This window comes from Balaenoptera acutorostrata, chromosome X (genome assembly GCF_949987535.1).
Source record: "Balaenoptera acutorostrata chromosome X, mBalAcu1.1, whole genome shotgun sequence".
Taxonomy (NCBI): domain Eukaryota; kingdom Metazoa; phylum Chordata; class Mammalia; order Artiodactyla; family Balaenopteridae; genus Balaenoptera; species Balaenoptera acutorostrata.
The window spans coordinates 117,516,913-117,537,001 of NC_080085.1; the positions used below are offsets into that span (position 1 = coordinate 117,516,913).

General features: G+C 41.0%; 1 protein-coding gene across 9 annotated transcripts in view; it reads left to right on the forward strand.

Annotated features, from left to right (window-relative positions):
* INTS6L (integrator complex subunit 6 like) overlaps window positions 1-20,089 on the forward strand; it is a 55,466-nt gene that overhangs the window by 15,389 nt on the left and 19,988 nt on the right. For all 9 annotated transcript variants that reach the window (XM_057538482.1, XM_057538483.1, XM_057538485.1 and 6 more), the window contains exons 3-8: window positions 12,619-12,768; window positions 13,570-13,659; window positions 13,877-14,060; window positions 14,320-14,448; window positions 16,838-17,001; window positions 19,483-19,635. In XM_057538482.1, the coding sequence (XP_057394465.1) occupies window positions 12,619-12,768; window positions 13,570-13,659; window positions 13,877-14,060; window positions 14,320-14,448; window positions 16,838-17,001; window positions 19,483-19,635 (870 nt within the window). The remainder of the gene's footprint in view (window positions 1-12,618; window positions 12,769-13,569; window positions 13,660-13,876; window positions 14,061-14,319; window positions 14,449-16,837; window positions 17,002-19,482; window positions 19,636-20,089) is intronic.

Here is a 20,089-nt window from a genome sequence, read left to right on the forward strand (position 1 = left end):
GGGCTTAGTTGCTCCGTGGCATGTGGGATCTTCCCAGACCAGGGCTCGAACCCGTGTCCCCTGCATTGACAGGCAGATTCCCAACCACTGTGCCACCAGGGAAGCCCATGGAATCATGTTTTTTAGACAGAGTTGTCATGCTATTATTTATAGTTGCTTTTGATATAACAGTGTTTGATACTAGAGCAAGCACTCGATGAATGAAAATGACTACTGCTAGTGTTACCATTTTTATTATTTCTCTGATTCTTTGTAGGTGAATAGCATGGTGCATTTGTTTGTGAAACACTTTGGTCTTTGATATCACAGTTATGCCCCTACTCAGGGAAAGAGATGGAGTTGTTGGGACTCTCAGTTGATGGCACTTGAGATAGTTGGGGAGTAGAGGTTGAGCACTGGGGCCTAGGCCGAGTAGGCCCCGTGGGAAGAACGGTAGGCTTGAGAAAGCAACAGGGTGGTTTTTGGCGATCTAATGGCCTCCAGAAATTGATACATCATCTTCACCCTGTCACTCTCCTGATAAATGTTTCTCTTGTAGGGAAAAGAAAGACAGTCAGTGTACTCCACAGTAGCCATTTAGTTTCCTTTAATCCACAACCTGTGGGAGAGGCAGAAGCCATTTTGTAAAAGGCCTGAGTACGCCATACTGCCTTCGCCGAGTTTTATCTATCAGCCTGTGCCTGATCTAATGGTCCGCTCCTCATTTCAGCCAGATCTCCCACTCTCCTCAAGCCACACCCCTGCCATAGGCAGATAGCTTTTTCCCCCGCTTCCTGCTTAGTTACGTTGGTAAGGGATGAATTTCAGAGGATTGGAGGTGCTGCCAACTTAGCCACTGGGGTCTTAACCAGAGAAAAGTTACACGAAGGCTTTTGTTCCAGATGTGCCAGATGTTCGTAGAAAAAATAGAATTCTGTATCTTAAACCATATGTGCGTGATTATCTTAATATATATGTGCCTGTATCTTCAGCCATATGCACCTGCTCTTTCGTTAGTTATATCCTGCCCTGTTAAGTCGAATAGTTCACTAAACTTAGTACTAAGAACCAAACTCTGGACTTGAATGCTATTGAACGAAAGGCTCAAAACATTTGTTTGTGTGAGTAGGGAGTAGTATTACTGAGGAAAGTAAATATAGTTTATTAAGGTCTTAGGATTTACTATATAGCTACTTGGGCTAATTTACTAATGTTTATTCTTTTTGTCCTTGCCTATATTTGAAACTGTTAATGCTTCTTCCTTCCAGAAACTTATCACCTCCTCCATTCTGTTTCTCCACCCCTCTCTCTGATAATTCTTTCCCTATCTGCCAAATTCTTTCCCTTGCTGAATGCATCCTACCTCATTCATGATTTCAAATATGCCTTCTACTCCCCAACTTCAGCTTCTCACCTGGGCATCGCTAGCTGACGACGGGACATCTCTCCACTTGCCTGTCTATCCTGCCATCAGCTCATAGTTAGCATGTCAAACAGACCTCCTTATGGCTCTAAAACTATCCCCTCTTCTATATTCCCCATCGTTTAGTCACTCAGGATTGCAAGGTGGACATTTTTCAGCTTTGATCCTGTCCTTCCATCTTTTTCTGAGGCCTATCCCTTTGCAATGTCCCTTACATATGTTCCTTCAACTCAGTGTCTGCTGCCAACACTTCAGTCCAGGTCCTGACTTCTATGCTTTGGCCACTATAACAACCTTCTTATGTAGTCTTCCAAGTGCTTCCCAAATTCCTACTCTCTACCCATACCAACTGCTAACTTTCTAAAAAAACATGGTTTCATCGTATCACTCCCCCACTCATAAGCCTTCAGAGACTCCCCAGTGCCTATGGGATCAAGTCCAAATTGCTCAGTCTGCCATTCTGAGCTCTCTAGGACCTGCTCCATGTGTCTGTATAAACGTATTTCCCATCATTTCCCCACAGGAGCCCTGCCCTTCAGCCAGACCTCTCTCTTCCACCCCCTGAGTTTGTCTCCCCACTCCTGATGCCAACTCTTAGACCATCAGTTAACCAAAGGGAGAAGAGAGAGAGAGCCAGAGGAGCCGGAGGCCTGGGGGAGGAGAGAAAATGAACCGAAAGCATGCCAGCAAGGGTGTGACTTGAGGGGGAGGATGTGACAGAAGGTGCTTTAAATGCTGTTATAATGATGAGAAGTTGCAGGAGGAAGGGGGAGAGAGCTGGACTCTGACCTTTAGTGGTTGATTAGCCTGAACCAGACCAAGATGTTTTGATTTAAATTGGCCTCAAGATGCCGGGAAGCCCTGCCGTTTATCTAACCAGTCCCTCTCTGCCTTTGTCTCTGTGGAAGGGAGGCCACGCAGCTAGACAGTGGATAATGGGATTCCAGGGAGAATATCTAGTCTTTAATACAGCCGTGACATTGGAAAGTTGGGGGTCCCTCCTGTTATATGTCTCGTAGGAGAACGTGCAAGATGTTTGGAGCAAAGCGCTCCTTTTTCTTAAAAGCTTACGTGTGTATAGACATTGTAAATTCCATTTCATAGTGAAGTTTTTGAGCTATATGTTAGAAGTCTATTTAAAGTCTTCCTAGGTACTTTCATAAAAATTAGATTTGAAAAAGTGGTCATAGGATAGCCTGTCTGGTAGCTACTGATTAGACACATGACCCTGGGCAAGTCACATAACCTTTTACGTGTCAGTTTTCTTATCTGTAAAACAAAGGGATTAGACTAGATTATTTCCACTATTCCTTCTGAAAAAAGTCAGGAGAGAATTGTATAACTGAAAGGCAGGAAGTGGAATAATTCTGGCTGGGACGTCAGGGGTATTTCAGAATTGCTTTAATTTTTGGGGGGGGGGGCTGCGCCGCATGCCATGCGGAATCTTAGTTCCCTGGCCAGGGATTGAACCTGCGCCCCCTGAAGTGGAAGCGCGGAGTCTTAACCACTGGACCTGCAGGGAAGTCCCAAAATTGCTTTAAATTTTAGAAAACAGTTTCTGTAAGTGGTTAAAGTGCTGTATCACGTACCTACTGGTTAAATCGGTCACTCCATCTTATTGGTAAATGTCACTTCATCTTATTGGAGTCATTTCTGCTTGCTGCCAACAGTTTAACGTTCAGGACAGATTCCTAGCAATGGTTACCTCTGAATAGTGGAACTGACAATTTGGTGAAGAGATAGACTAACTTTGTATTTCTGTTGGGATTTTTAACAATGAATGTGCGTTACTTTTATAATGTAAAAAACAGCTCATAAAAAATTTTTGAGAGAATTTTTTTAAAAGAATTAGTCTGGAGGAAAGAGATGCCATAAGATCTTTAGAAAGTAAGGAATGGCCATTCTGCACTCTCCTCTGTTCAACTCTTTCTGTAATGTTTGGGTGGCTTAGTCTCACTCCTGTCCTTGTGTATTTTCCAAGGCCACTTTTGTTGATTTTTATCTTGTGTATGTGTTCATAAAAATATCTCCTATCAGAACCCCAAACCTAAGCAATTGAACATGTGCTCTGCATGATAGCGTTATTTTGTTTGTTTGGTTGGTTGGTTGATTTTTGTTTTTGTTTTTGTTTTTCTAATAATGAGTATTGGTCAGTAGCTACAGTTGAAATGAACTCGGAGTGAAAGAGGAAACTTAACATTTATATCTGACCGAGTTGTTTGGTAAATTCTTTGCAACTCTATGGTATTTTTCTTTCAGTAACAGTTCAGTTGCCTCTTGGACAGAGGAGAAAATTTGGTTTCTACATGTTAGCGTCCTCTGGTGAAGATCAAATTTCTTTTGATCTTATGCTTTCACATGAACTCTGAGAGGTGTGCTACTTCATAATTTTATCTTAATTCCCTTGGGTAAGAATTGAAAAGTCATAAATGAATTTTGCAGATATTTTAGATTAATCCTTATGATTGTTAATCCACTAAAAAAAAAAACCCCTCATCCTAGGTATCTTAAAGAGACCAGTAACACAAAATGGTGAACTTTGTGAGGGTGGAATCAAACTGAATCATGTCTTTGCCTGGTTTACTTAAAAATATGTGGTTATGAGAGTCTTTAACCATCTGCTGAAAAAACAATTCAGCAGGCCACAGACTGTCAAATAAGTTTCTGCAATATATTAGGGGGTCAATTTCTAAGAATTTTTTTAAAAAGTAGAAGACTCAAGTAAGCTAGATTTCTTTTTTGTGGTCTTGGCTGGTAGTATTTCCTGAAGCTTATGGATGAAAATTGGTGGACTCAACCACAGAATGATAACATTCAGAGTTCTCTGGAAGAGAACTGATGTAATCAAATAAAATGGGCTTCGAGTATCTTAGCAAGTTCAGGACACTAAGAAGTGCCCCTGGGGAAGTAAATTTGACAAAAAGGAATCCAAGAGAACTGGATATTCTGTTTTGTTTTGTTTTTTAACATCTTTATTGGAGTATAATTGTTTTACAATGGTGTGTTAGTTTCTGCTGTATAACAAAGTGAATCAGCTATACATATACATATATCCCCATATCTCCTCCCTCTTTCCACTCCCTCCCACCCTCCCTATCCCACGCCTCTAGGTGGTCACAAAGCACCGAGCTGATCTCCCTGTGCTATGCGGCTGCTTCCCATTAGCCATCTATTTGACATTTGGTAGTGTATATATGTCAATGCCATTCTCTCACTTCGTCCCAGCTTACCTTTCCCTTCCCCGTGTCCTCAAGTCCATTCTCTACGTCTGCGTCTTTATTCCTGTCCTGAGAACTGGATAGTCTTAAAACAAGTAACTTTACAAGAGAAAGCTTTACTAGTACACATAAAACACAGAATAATAGAATGTCTCCTTTGAACCTAGAACTGTATCAGTACCTTGAGTCAAGTGAGAAAACCACAAAAAAAAGTGAAATCAGACCAAATTGCTAGAGTAGTAAGGGAAAAATATTGCGTCAGATAGGGTCAGAAAATATAGTGCAAGAAGAATTTTCAAAGTTGATACAAGAAGCGGGACAATCCTATTCTTTCAATGATATAGCGTCTGCCTAATGTGTATTTCATGGTTTTAACAACCTCCTTTAAAGTGCTCTAGCTGTAAACACAATTTAAAAAGACGTTTTATATGGAGACACACACAAAAAATAAAATAAAATAAAATACTGAAAAAAAGACATTTGAACATATTAAAGTGATTTCAGCTGCTACAGTGTTCTGTTTACCTAAAAGGGCAAGTAAACCTCATCTTATATGTATCAGAATTGGAGTCCATTTTAGTTGTGAGAAGAAAATTCTCGAAGTTGAAAACTTTTAACTTGCACAAATATTCCATATAAAGCTAAGGGCAAAGACCAAGGGAAAAGTCATTTGTCTTCTCAGGAGAGAGAGTTGATTGGAAAAGCAGGGCTTCTTATTTTTCATGTCATCCTGTCCCACTGGTCACTTCACCAACACAAGAACAGTTTGTGATGACAAAGATGATAGAATGTTAAATTGGAGAAGAAAGTTAAGTTAGTTGAAAAATGCCGTTGAAGTTGATTTATTCAAATTGTCTGGGTTGTTGCAGAGCAAGTTTCTCCCCAACTTGTGGAGAGCAGATGGAAAAAGGAAAATAGTTTATCTTTCAACAAGAGAAATGATGGCCCTGCTAAATTTAGACTCTTTGGCTTTAACTTGCAACATCTGGGAAAATACTTAAATCCGTTAATCATCTTGTTTGTAAGCACCTAGAAGAAGAGCCCAAGGTTCGGGATAGCCCTCTATATGAGTTTATGAAGGGCAAATATTACCAGGCTGATTTCATTTCCTTTAATAGAAGTTAAAAAGTCTTGTCAAGGAGAGGAAACAACATGTATTTTCTCTCTGCAATCCAGTGAGGCTTTTTATTCATTGTGAAGGGTTTGCTAACAAGCTAGGAAGCCTTGGATTGAATTGAACTGCTCTTCAGGCTAAGGTCCAAAGAGGCTTTCGGGTGCATTTGCCCAAAATGGGTTAGTGCAGTGGCTCAGCACCCAGTCAGAGGGACAGAGCAAGTGATGCCCTTCCAGTGAGAGGTTCTCTCGCTGCATGTGAGAGCCTGGCTTGTGACAATCTGTAATAGAGAAGGATTATTTTTGCTGTTTGAAAAGATTCACTGCCATTCTCTTTCAGGAGCTGTCACCCTAGAGGATTTTAACTATTCAACTGTTTTTTTTATTTATACATATTCCATTTATATGGTCTTTTAAGGGGCACTTCTTCTGTGGAAAGCTAGATGCAGCTGCCCTAAAAAATGTTTTTCAGTTACCTTGGATGGAGAAGTTAATACCGTGTTCATTAAATCTGCACTATATACTGAGTCTAACACGATCATTTATATTTTGGAAAAGGATTGCAAGTGACCTTCAGAGATAGAGCAGGCGTTTACAGAAAGGGCCCTAACACCACTGCCACATGGCCCTCTGGCTCCCCAGTGCTCCTGCCACATCCTCTTCAAGGACAGTTGATCTGTTTTTATCTCTTTTACTTGTTTATACTTCCTGGCAAGATTTCCTTGGAGGAAAGGGTTCTTCATTTTAAAAAATAAAAATAAAATAAAAATCAATGAATCAGAGAAATGGTCCTGCCGAAATGGGATGAAGTTCAGGAAGGACAAGTGTTCGGATGCTGAGGTTTGGGGGAGCCATTAAATAACACCCCTACCTTTCCCTCCTCCATTGACACCAATGGAGAAATAAGACACAGGAGCCAGCCAGAATTCTAAGTAACAGCGTTATTCCTGAGAAAAGCTAGACTGGAGGGTATAACTTAGATGTGTGTTCATAAAAAGCTTCCAAATAGTTTGCATGTTGACAGACCTCCACTATAGTTCTGTCATAGGGGCAAAACCTACCCTTTAAACACCATATGGCAGAGAACATACCAGATAAGGACATGGAAATGGGGTGCAGAGGGTAGCAGAAAATATTTCTTTTAGGCTTTGCCCTTCTGAGGAAAGGAGTACAGACTCTCTCCTTTTTGTGGTGGTATGAGTAGGGAATAAAAGGCTAGTGGGCTAGTCCGTAGAGCTGCGGGGAGAACCCAAGTCATTGACAGACTGAAAGGCCCATACTCTTCCTGCTGATATTCAAAGATGTCTTTAGTTGGCTATACAAATTTAAACCAGACCTGAATTAGCATATTTATTAAGATATGAGGCATTTTCTTTCTGTAAGTCAGATTTATATAAAGGATGGATACAAGGTATGGAATGCTAGGATATGAAAACTGGAAGGGACCTTAGAGTTGGTTTTCAGTTTTTTCATTGCTTAGGTGAGGAAACAGCCCCAGTAAGGGGAAACGACTTACTCTGGACCACTTGTTTTGCTAGTTAGTTACAGCCAGGATTAGACCAGGGTCTTCCAAGTCCTAATTCACTGCTCCCCACACCGAACTGGTCTGCGTTCTGACATCAGGGAAAATAGGCTTAAATTAATGAAATTTGGAAATTCCATTAAACTTATGAACCTTTAAGCTAGTATAACGAGACATGTCTATGAGGTGAATATGTAGAATAGGTAGAACAGTCTCTAGTACAGTGCTTTACATTGGTGGGTTCTAAAGTTAGGCTACCTGGGTTCAAATCCTGGCTGTGCCATTTATTAGTTGTTTTGACCTGGACAAGTTGCTTATCCTCTCTGAGCCTCAGTGTGCTAATCTATAAAATGGACATAATAATAGCACCTACTTCATGGGGTGGTTATGAGGCTCAGATGAGAAGGATAGATATAAAATGCTCTGCTTAGCATAAGTGAGTTCCTGACACATAGGCACTGATTAATATTACCTATGATTATTATTTATCATCATCATCATCATTCTCACTTTACTTCTGGGAGGCTTTAAAAATTTGACCTGTGAAGACAGTAAACTCTTAGTTTAGGATTTCATTCACCCCAGGTTTTTCCTTTGTCCTAAACCTCTATTCTTTAGTCGTCTCAGGTTAGAAGTTTTGTAATCATCTGTTACTCTGTCTCATTTAGGCCTACGGTCTGTCTGTCACCAAGTCCTATCTTGGTGGTTCAAAATGTTTCTCAGTTAACCCCTTCCTCAGGCCTAGATGCCTATTCTAACCTCCTAGCTTATTTTTCCTGACTACAACTTCTCCTTCTCCAGTCTATACTATAATTCACTGCCAGACTGACCTTCCTGAGACACTGTTTGATCCTGTTTCTCCCAGCCTTGGAATCTGTAATGAGTCTATTTTCTGCTGAAGCAAGGCCAAGTTCTGCCTGACCTTCAGTTCCCTCTAGATGATCTCTGTCCAATAGATATATAATGCCAGCCATACACAGCATTTCAAATTTTCTAGTAGCCACAGGTGACACTTTTAGTAATATACTTTATTTACCTAAAAGCATTCAAAACATTATCACTTCAACATGCAATCAATCGAAAAATAAATAATGAGATATCTTCATTCTTCTTTGTTGTTGTTCTAAGTCCTCAACATCCCATGTGTATTTTACATTTATATCACATCTCAAGTCAGACTAGCCATGTTTCAAGTTCTCAGTGGCTGGGGGGCTACTGGATCAGATAGTGCAACTCCAGACTGTGCCTCTCTGACTATCCACTATCCCCCCAACAAACAAGACATACTCAAGTCTTACTTCCTCCTGGTCTGTTAAAACAAAATAAGGATGGTAATACCATGCCTATTTTATAGGATTGTCTTGGGCAAATGTGATGTATGAAAATGCTTTGTAAGCTGTAAAGCTCCATAAAAATGTATGGAAGTTATTATCAGGAGTAAAGGTTTTACTGACATGAGAGTAGGATATCTTTGGAGTTACTTGAAAGAAAAGACTGTATTAAGAAGGTCAACGGGCTGTCCTGAATTCATTTATGAAAAAATCAACTGCAAGCAATGAATGAAGAATATAAACATATACTTTCTCCCACTAGAACTAATAATTATCTTTTTGGAAGAATTCTTCACATTAATAAGGTTCTCTAGATATTTAAATTACTCTGTAGGCCTTTTTTCCCCTTCAGCATTATGAGGACTGGATTTAGGGGCATTAATTCTTCTCTTGAAGGAGCTAAACTGCTACCAAGAAGTTTATTGCTTTGGGTTGTAAGTGTAGCCCATACACTGTGTAGTACTGAGATAGGAATAGCATTCAAATTCCAAATATTGTCTAATTCATTGCAAAGGATTGGAATGGACCTAAAAATTGAATGCCAGTGATTCAGGTGCAGAAACAATTTGTAAAATGTTTTCAATTCATATTAGAAAGGAAATTTTAAAGAGCAATCATTCTGACAGATTGATTAGTGACAATTAGGACACATTATTTTAAACACAGATGAGTTATAGGGTGCTTGCTTAGGTGGTACTCAAACCTTATCCCAACCCTTTACCAGATCAAGTAGTTCACTGATTTTTCTTTAGTCATGCCTTGAACTATCTTGTGGCTCTCAGGAGTTCAGCACTCACTGCAGATATAACTCTGAGTGTACAGTGTAGAAGTTAGATTGCTAAATGAAGCCGTTCTGAAAAAAAAAAAGTCAACTTTGTAAAGTGGCTTCTGGGTGAAAGACCCCACCATTCACAGGCTTGCCCAAGCAAGAGAACTCAACCTAATGTATGACCCTTTTTCTCCCTCACCCATGCCCCTAATTAGCTACTAAATCCTTCTGACTCCACCTCTGAAATACTTCTTTAATCTGCAGCCTCCTCTCCATCCCCGCTGCCCTCGCTCAGGCTTTCATCACTTTTCTCATAAGCTATTGCAACATTCTCCAAACCAGTTTCCCTGCCTCAAGCTTCAGCTTCCCCTGCACCCCACAATTTATTCTCCAACTCCCAGCAGAACGATCTTGCTAAAATACAGATCTGATCATGCCACTCCCCTAATTAAAAACCTCAAGTCATTCCCAGGGCCAACAGATAAAATCCAGACTACTGAGCACAATGTACACAGCACGTTATAGTCAGAGCCCAGCTTATCAGCTCTGCCTCCTGCTGCGTACTCAGAGTGATGATAATCAAATTACTTGCGGTTCCCCAGGAAGCCCCGTCCTTTTATAAACTCTGTTCTCTTCCTTTGCCCTGCCCCCTCCACTCCTCACATCAGTGTGGGGATCCCATGATCTTCTCCTCATGCCATTAGACTTCTTCAAATGCCCCGTCTTCTGTGACAAGCCTTCCCTAACTCCCTGGTCATTTGTTCTTTCCGTCTCCATAACTGCATTCCTTATTCCTTTGCGGCAGGAACTCCTCAAGGGCTAATTCCTCTTGATATCTCCAGCATGTAGCACTCTGCCCAGCATAGCATAGTTGGTCCATAAAAATTTGTTGGATAAATAAAAGAAAGAATTGATGCTATCCCTCTCCCTCACCTGCAGCCGTAGACCTTCTCTTCTACCCCAAATAAGAAAGCTAAGTTTTGAATTCAGTGTGATTTATAATCACCTGCTGATATTTCTAGGTATTTGATGAGGACAATTCAAATCATAATCCTTCCTTTTAACAAAAGTTTAGTTTGTCTAGTTCAGTAAGATTTTCCTTGGGCCACAAGGAATTATTCCCATCCTCTACTTTTCCCAGCTACTATAAGTCATATATACAATCTGGCCAAAGGAATAATACATGGGAAGTTTCTACCTTTAGATCCTTTGACTTACAGGATATGTTAGGAAACACACACACACACAAAGAGGAAACTCACATTTTTAAAAAATTAATTAATTAATTAATTTTATTTTTGGCTGTGTTGGGTCTTCGTTGCCGCACGCGGGCTTTCTCTAGTTGTGGTGAGCCGGGGCTACTCTTCGTTGCGGTGCGCGGGCTTCTCATTGCGGTGGCTTCTCTTGTTGTGGAGCACGGGCTATAGGCGTGCAGGCTCAGTAGTTGTGGTTCGCGGGCTTAGTTGCTCCACAGCACGTGGGATCTTCCCAGACCAGGGCTTGAACCCGTGTCCCCTGCTTTGGCAGGCGGATTCTTAACCACTGCGCCACCAGGGAAGTCCCTAAAAGCACATTTTTAATTTCACAGAATCCAGACTATTGGACTGGAAAGGATCTTAACCAGGATCACCTTCACCTTGTATGGTTATGGACGTTGCATACTGTTCAAGCCTAGGGGGCGCCATTCACATGGGTCACAATGTGAATGGCTCTCCAGGGTTGTAACATGCACAGCCTTACACAGTATCCCTGTTTATATAATCCTCTTCATTTTCAGATAATGAAACTTAGGTCCTAAGAGATGACAGGTTTGCTCAAGGTCATGCATATACTTCATAGTAGGGTACAGGCAATGGGCCCCTTTTCTGCCTTTCAGTCACTCTGACCCAGATTGCTTTAGGAGGCTATGAAACTAGAAAAGATAGCATTTGCTCTAGTTGTGTGGATAATGGTCTTTAGCTGAACATGAAACTTCAGTCATTTCGTTTAGCTCTGCATTATTTGCGCTAGCTTTCCACCTCTAGCTCTACTGGTCTGGTTGGCATGACTTGAACCTTCAACATATTACACTACTGCCCGCAGGGCTACCAAGACTCAGGTGGCCGTTCGTCCCACAAAGTTGCCGGGCTGTGCTGTCTACTGTCTCCTTTGCTGGCCTATTCCTCTGTGACCTACTGTTAGCTGCCATCTTCTTTTGGCTTCTCTTCTTGGCGTTTTGTGCTGCTTTGGCTTTATAACCACATTGCTGACCAGTCAACGTGGTCCTTTCCTTCCGTTCTACAAATGATTCAATCAGAGCATGTTGGCTGTTGACCTTGGGTCTTTGGTTCTTTGCTGCTGTTCATAGCTGCTGGGGGTGCCTAGGCGATGCTGCTTCTTTGTCAAAACTTTTTGTTTCTTTTCTTTCTCCCCTATTCCAGATTTGCGCCTTTCTGAGTGCTTAAAGATGCCAGAAGGATTGTCTCCACGTAGTTGTGGAAAATATTGTTTGGGAGAAAAAAATCTTGGTTAGAAAAGTTCATGTGGGCTTCCCTGGTGGCGCAGTGGTTGAGAATATGCCTGCCAATGCAGGGGACACGGGTTCGAGCCCTGGTCTGGGAAGATCCCACATGCCGCGGAGCAACTGGGCCCGTGAGCCACAATTACTGAGCCTGCGCGTCTGGAGCCTGTGCTCCGCAACAAGAGAGGCTGCGATAGTGAGAGGCCCGTGCACCGCGATGAAGAGTGGCCCCCGCTTGCCGCAACTAGAGAAAGCCCTTGCACAGAAACGAAGACCCAAACACAGCCATAAATAAATAAATAAATAAATAAATAATTTTAAAAAAAAAAAAGAAAAGTTCATGTAAATCAGACACTCAATAGCTAATTGTCTCTATCAAGGACGATGCATTTAAAAAATTACTCCTTCCTCTGCCCCGTACTCTGTACTCATCCTCAGTGTCAAACTAAGGTAAATACTGAGGTGTTTTGGTAGGTTTGATTGAGCCTGAATAGCAAACTAGACTTCTTGAGCCGAAGCCCTCCAGCCATAATGGACTGAATGCATGGTTTGCATCTTTGCTCTTGATCATTAAGGCTGGCAGATCTTTCTGAACCTAATGGCCTGCTTTTGTTCCACTTCATCAGTCGAGATATAGAATAGAATTAGATTAAGGAATTATTAATTTGTTAGAGGTTTGATACTTGCTATTTGGTGGTTGTTTGCACTTTATATATCGTTCATGGTATAACTGAGAATTTCTTTGTAAATGTTTGGTTTTCAGGCTGGTTGGAAGGAAAATCACGCAACATTCATGAGTGAACTAAAAAATCTTCAGGCTTCTGGACTGACTACTCTTGGTCAGGCTCTAAGATCCTCATTTGATTTGTTAAATCTCAATAGATTAATATCTGGAATAGACAATTATGGACAGGTAAAAAAATTTTTGAGTGAGTATAGCTAATTTATTTTGGTGACTTGGGGTAAGAATTTAAAATTGGGCATGGCTACCAAGTTTTCTGCTCCTTTTTATAACATCCAAAAGGAGGTCCATGTATCTTTTAAATACATACTTTAACAAAAATCCTTTTGGGGGAGTCTTGTATGTGGCTTGACCATAAAATAGTTAAAATTGCCTACGCATCAGATCATCAGCTATCATGGGATGAATAAATTGCTGAGAAATATTGGAACAAGACAATTGAAGAGAAACTTTCAGAGTCCTTAAGTCCCTCGTCCCTCTCAATTCAACGAAAAAGCTCTAGTATAAGAGGAAGGCAGAATAGCATTTGCTGATGCTATCATTACACTTTCCTACTGTAAAAGCTCTGCTCACAATAACCAGTCCCTGGCCAGGTTGCAGAGCATAAGTCACTAACGTCCCCCTCACTGTGCCAGGATTCTGAATGATACACGGGTGTGGGGGATGCTGCCATTATAATCCCTTTAATATCTTTCTTTTATGATTACTTGGAAAGCAGAGGGAGAGGGGGATTTGGATGTTATAGTTTGGGATGGTTCCTGAATTATAAGAATTCCTCAGTTTATTCTGAATGTTACCTCTGCAGGGATTGTTATTTTGATTCCCACCCACTTCAGTCCCTAATCTTTTCCTTCTTATTGATCCAGGCAAATTTGATCACACACTTGAAAGATCACAGGCGAGGCAAATGTAGAAGTTGAAATACAATGTTATTACTTTACACAGCTCTAATACTTCTTAAATGTATTTTAGGGGAGAAATCCATTTTTTTTAGAACCATCTATTTTAATTACCATCACAGATGGAAACAAGTTAACAAGTACTGCTGGTGTTCAAGAAGAGGTGAGATTTCATTTTTTCAAATTTCGTTTAAATGGCAGAGAACATGCAGCTCTTTCAGTTAAGAATAAGTTTGATCAAACATTCCATCTTGGTAATCCTTGAAAGATTGCCTCATTTTATTGACGACATCAAAGAAAGGTGAACTCTATAACTCTTAAACTGTCTTCATTTTTGTATGGGTTGTTATGATGAAACTTTTCCAATTTTGCCTTATCAGCTTCATCTGCCTTTGAATTCTCCTCTGCCTGGAAGTGAACTAACCAAAGAACCTTTTCGTTGGGATCAAAGGTTATTTGCCCTGGTGTTGCGTTTGCCTGGATTGGCTTCTACTGAACCAGAGCAGCTAGGGAGTGTACCAACTGATGAATCTGCCATCACACAGATGTGTGAGGTCACAGGAGGTATTGGCAATATTTACTATTTCTAAAGGAAAAATTCAGGGCAGCAGAGCACCGTTTTTCTTAAATGCCACATCCAGTCTTTACTTCTTTTCCTTCCGAATCTTTCAACTCTGCTGCTTAAGCTCATCATCAATGTGATGTTTGCTGCCAGTGTAGTTTTGATGATTTCAAATTGTATTTTAGGATTTCAGATGCTTGTATTGTTAAGTAGTGTTTTATTTGATAAAACTTGTACTATTTGTTTTTCCTTCTGGTATAGGTCGCTCCTACTGTGTTAGAACACAGAGAATGTTGAATCAATGTTTAGAATCTTTAGTTCAAAAAGTTCAGAGTGGTGTAGTTATTAACTTTGAAAAAACGGGACCAGATCCACTTCCTATTGGAGAAGGTACAGTAGATAACCCTTTTTTTTTTTTAACCTTAAAGTGTTATATAGGAGAGTGATCTGAAGTTGAGAAAACATTGAACTAATCGCAATAGACGCAGTCTTCACTAGCCACACACAATCAAGTGGTTACAAACATCCATCCAAACAACTACCATTCATTCATTGCCTGTGGATACATTTCAGGTAGCCAAATTCTAGCTTTAATTCAATGTCAAATCTTCCGCAGAAAATTCTCCCTTTTCCCTACCCATTTCATATTCCTGGTCCCAGTCTTGGGATGACACTGAATTCTTCACTTCTCTATTCATGAAATATCTGGAGATTGACTACAGAGTGCCATTTAACCAGCCATCTGCTTTTGGTCTTGTGAGCGCCAAACGTGCCAAGCTATCTTGATGAAATCTGTGAGTGTTTAGCCAGGAACTGCTAATATTCTATAAGATCCTACACCAGTATTTTTCTGGCCACTTTTTAACTGCAGAACCTTTTCTCTTCAAATGAGATTTTATACAAACTTCAACATCTCAAAATATGAAAGCAGAGCTACTTTTGTATTGGGAAAGGGAGTCATACCCCATTGCACGGCTTCCTCAGAGCTCTGTTCTAGGGCATCGCTTCTCCTCATTCCTACACACACATACATACATATGTGTACCTAGACTCCATCATCACCACAGTGCTTGTCTGATCTGATCCATACATTTTAATCGCTGTGCCCACAATTAGTGGTAGCTGCCTGGAGAAGCAAAGGGAGTAAGTGCAAAGGGGCAGAAAGACACACATTTCTTGCTGAAGCAGTGGATCCTGTGGTTCCTGACCTTTTTGCTATTTAGTCCCCAGAACCCTTTGAGAAGCTATTAGAAAAAATAGAGACCCCTCTCCCCAGGAAAATGGACATGGTCAACACATACACACATAATTTTGCATTTCATTTCAGGGGTTCTTGGACTCCAATTTAAAAACACCTGCTGTAGGGACTTCCCTGGCAGTCCAGTGGTTAAGACTCCGGGCTTTCACTGCCGAGGGCTCAGGTTCTATCCCTGGTCAGGGAACTAAGATCCCACATGCCGCGTGGCCAAAAAAAAAAAAAACACACAAAAACCAAAACCAAAAACAACAACAACAACAAAAACCACCTGCTGTAGAAGACTGAGGCTTCACAGCCCATTTTAAACTAATTAAATTAGTTGTAAAGGAAGGACGTGTTATATTGGTAACAATTGACCACTCAGGTCTATAATTTTGTGTTCATTACCTTCATGTGAACAGGGAACTTTCCTACTAAAAACCAGTTTGATGGTGTCACGTAAATAGCTCAGACATTCTTTCTAGCTCCATTTCCCCTTTGTCCAGAGTTCTTAACCTTTGAGATTCTGGTGAAAGCTAAGAACTTTCTCCTCAGAAAAATGCACATCCCCAGAATTGTGAGCTCAACTTTAGGGGGGGTGTCTTGGTCCCCTGAAGCATTACATGTATTCTCTAGAGCTCCATGGGCCGCAGTAAATCCCCTGCTCTAAAGTAATTACTTGTTTAAAGTAATGCTTAAGTAAATCAAATGATATTGAAGAAAAAAATGAGACTCAAATCACTAACACATATCTTTTACAAATATAATTTAGACTAATGAATCATCCCCTTAAAGGTTATGTAACTCTGCCTTGTCCTGTTTTCCGGGGGCAAATGAAATATGCTAGTTCAAATAATTAAAATGCATTCAGGATATATTACTCAGCATTATACGATGCCCAGTTTCCATGGGATTTTAATGGTGGGATGGGCAAACTATAATGAATTAGTCCACATAAACTTGATGCATTTGCTTTGTGTTCCCTCCCCAACTATATACATAGATTGTGTTGTCAGCATTCCTTCTACCTTTTGGTGCATTTGCCTTTGTGGTCATTGGGTCTAACTGTTTAGTAAAGAATACTTTTTTTCATCTAGTTGAAATAGAAAATCTAAATAGAATTTATGACCTATTTGTCAGATTCAAAAATGTAAAACTATACCAGGGAATGAACAATTTCATTTGCCTAATTTGGAAAAATAACTGTTGTGGTTTATTTAGTGTGTTTAATTTATGTGTCCAAATCTCAGAAAATTTAAAACTAACTTTGTAACAGTCTTCCATATAACTACATATTTTGGTTGTAATTAAGGAATTGGGGGGGGCAGGATGTTGGATTAGAGGGGGTGGATTAGATGATGAAAAGAGTTGCTAGAGAGAACATTCAGAAATCCTAGTAGAGTCACTTTTTACTTCCATCTTTCATGAATCACTGATTTGGTTTTGTTTTGTACTTTGCTTTTAACTGAAAAATCTGTACAAGAAGATCAGAGGCTGTGAAAGGAAATTCATGCCTTAGTCTGTCTTTTGTTTAACTTTTAGATGGACTTATGGATTCATCCAGGCCAAGCAATTCATTTGCTGCTCAACCATGGCATAGCTGTCATAAGCTCATTTATGTGCGACCTAACTCTAAGACTGGTGTTCCTGTTGGACATTGGCCAATTCCAGAATCTTTTTGGCCAGATCAGAATTTACCTTCACTAGTAAGTGTCATAAAACAAAAAGGTAAACATCATTCTGGATTTTCCATTAGTTGATTGCAGAGAACCTTTTAAAATAGCTTGGAAGCTTTTAAGTTGTGCTTTCTATTTCTTACTGAAAAGTCTAGCTTGTACCTAAAAGCAAGAGAGGACCTCCTTTCTGTTCTGGCATTCTTTCTTTCAGTTGCCTTTGCCACTTGACCCGCCCTCTTCAGATGTTAAAATATTGTTATTTTTGATGCTGTTGCAATCTGTGACTTGGTTGTTATTTCAGAGCCAGAGCCGCTGACTTGATTTACATGGTAAAAACAATCTCTAAAAAGGGCAGGCATTGATTTTCACGTACATCCCCTGGAAATTAGAACTTAGTTTGCACCTTGTATAGGTTCTAGAAACATATTCAAAGCAGAGGTCATTCTACTTCCTCCGAGGGAGCCATTAGACATGTAGTGGGACTTTGTGGGCCTACTTTTCAGGTTTTTGTAATCAGTGGACTTGAGTTCCTTGGCAATGCACCTTTCAACAATGGGTAATTAAGCAATATTTTTAAAATAATCTCTAAGCAAGGGTTTATCTTTTTGTTCACTGTATTTGGTGGAAGAAGGTTTGATATTGTAGTTGCTCCTAGCACCAGATGAATTGGCTTGGGAGGGGGGAAGGCGCGGTGTCTAGTAATAAGGGAAACCATATGAAACCCACTCTCCCTTTCATCTTCCTCCCTCCCCGCGGCCAATATAAAAAGGCCAGAGTAATCCTTGAGGGAGGGAGGGGGCACAAAAAGGTCACTGCTCTTCCAGCACCTTCTTGGTTCAGCTAATCTATAGTCTATCTAGGTTTTAGACATTTCTGACATGAACTGCATTTTCTCCTGGATTGCTATTTTGAGGCTCCTGCATTTTTTTCAGAGGTGGCCACGAAAGGCCTGAATGTACGACTGAAGAACCATCTTCAGCCCCTGCCGTGGGTGAGGCTCTGTCTCCTAATCCCATCCCTTGGGGCACCAAGGTGGCACGCTTGTCAAACCTCAGGGCCCAGTTACTCTCAGCCCCTTCAAACCCCAGACTGAATGTTTTCATTACAAATTTGCTTCATTATTGCTGGTGACAGGGTTTCACTCATGTCTTTTTTTTTTTTATTAAGTTCTATTTTTTTGTAATTAATTTATTTTATTTTTGGCTGCGTTGGGTCTTTGTTGCTGCGTGTGGGCTTTCTCTAGTTGCAGCGAGTGGGGGCTACTCTTCATTGCGGTGCGTGGCCTTCTCACTGCGGTGGCTTCTCTTGTTGCGGAGCACAGGCTCTAGGCATGAGGGCTTCAGTAGTTGTGGCACACGGGCTCAGTAGTTGTGGCTCACCGGCTCTAGAACGCAGGCTCAGTAGCTGTGGCTCACGGGCTTAGTTGCTCCACGGCATGTGGGATCTTCCCGGACCAGGGCTCGAACCTGTGTCGCATGCACTGGCAGGCGGATTCTTAACCATTGCGCCACCAGGGAAGTCCCCACTCATGTCTTTTTATAGGTTTCAATCTAATAAGCCAGAAATATTTTGCAACTTTGATTAAAATAAAAAATTTTTTAAAAACCGGAATAGAAGGAATTTCAGGAAACTCACACATAGCTCGTAGCTTCAGCTTTAAAAGCACATTGGAAGGCTATTTTTCTCAGCTTCCAAAACATCTTGTAGGCTTGTAAATCATAAAGCCAAATGGGCATGTTTTTCCCTTTTATGAAGGAAACAGGTGTTTTGTCGTATTCACATCAGCCTTACAGATCTCTCAGCCAGAGTAGGTAGAGCCACGTCTCACTCTTGACCCTGGAACTTGTCCAATCTCTTTTTCTCTCCATTTGCCCTTGCTGCCACCATTTCTGTCTCTGGTGCTCTCCATCCCCACAAGCTAAAGCCATTAATCAAATGGCTGCTCCATCAATCTGCTCTGGTACCCCAGGTACACGGGCCTTTCAGCCCAGCCAAAAGCATCCCCAGCTCTAGCTGTTCAAGGAAGTGTGTGGGTGTGAGAAATGCTGTAAAAACTCAGCTGCGAAGAAAATTTCAACCAGGCTCTGGAGTTGTGATGGGCTCCTTTTCAGTCTCTATCTTGCCGTTTCCATGCCTTTACAGTCATTCACCTTGCTTGTTAGTAGCTCCAGCTCTGTCATTACCTCATTAGAAAGCTTCATGGATTTCTTCTTCCCCAGCAGTGTCTGGCCTGTCTGAAACCTCATGGTACAGAGGAGTGAAGGGCAGGTAGTCCTTGGAGGTTGCAAAGTGGATCTGAATTTCAGAGTTCTTAATATTCAAAGCAGTTTTATTTTTTACTTCCCTGAAACCGTAGTTATGAGTGTTATAATTTACCTTTCTCAATTCATCTTTCTCAAAACAGTAGTCTGGATCTCAGCGATGGTTTAACAAAACATAAAAGGGTTGCAGAATTGTCAGAAATGTAAGCTCTCTTGATAACGGATTATATTTTCCCCTCTTGTTTTTTAGCCTCCACGAACATCTCATCCTGTTGTGAGGTTCTCCTGTGTAGATTGTGAGCCAATGGTAATAGACAAACTTCCCTTTGACAAATATGAACTTGAACCTTCACCCTTAACTCAGTACATCCTGGAACGAAAGTCTCCCCATACCTGCTGGCAGGTACTTATCCTTTGTTGTCAGCCAAATGTCTGGAACCACTCTGAGATCTGGGAATTGTTTTAAGAAGTTTCAAAGGTTAATCTGGGAATAGTCGAGCTGAGTCTGTTGATAATGTTTCTCACAAATGCTATCAAATAAGCAACAAGTCCAAGCAAATAATTTCAGACTGATATGAATCACTAGCCTACTGTACACTGCCATTTAAGGAAGTATGATCTGATGAAGCCTATGTATTAGAGGATTTAGAGGACTCCCCTAAAGCCTATCCAGGGACCCCAGGTTAAGAATCCCTAACCTAGGGACTTCCCTGGTGGCCCAGTGGTAAAGAATCCGCCTTCCAATGCAGGGGACGCAGGTTCAATCCCTGGTCGGGGAACTAAGATCCCACATGCCGTGGGGCAGCTAAGCCCGTGAGCCACAACTACTGAGCTCGTGTGCCTCAATGAGAGAGCCC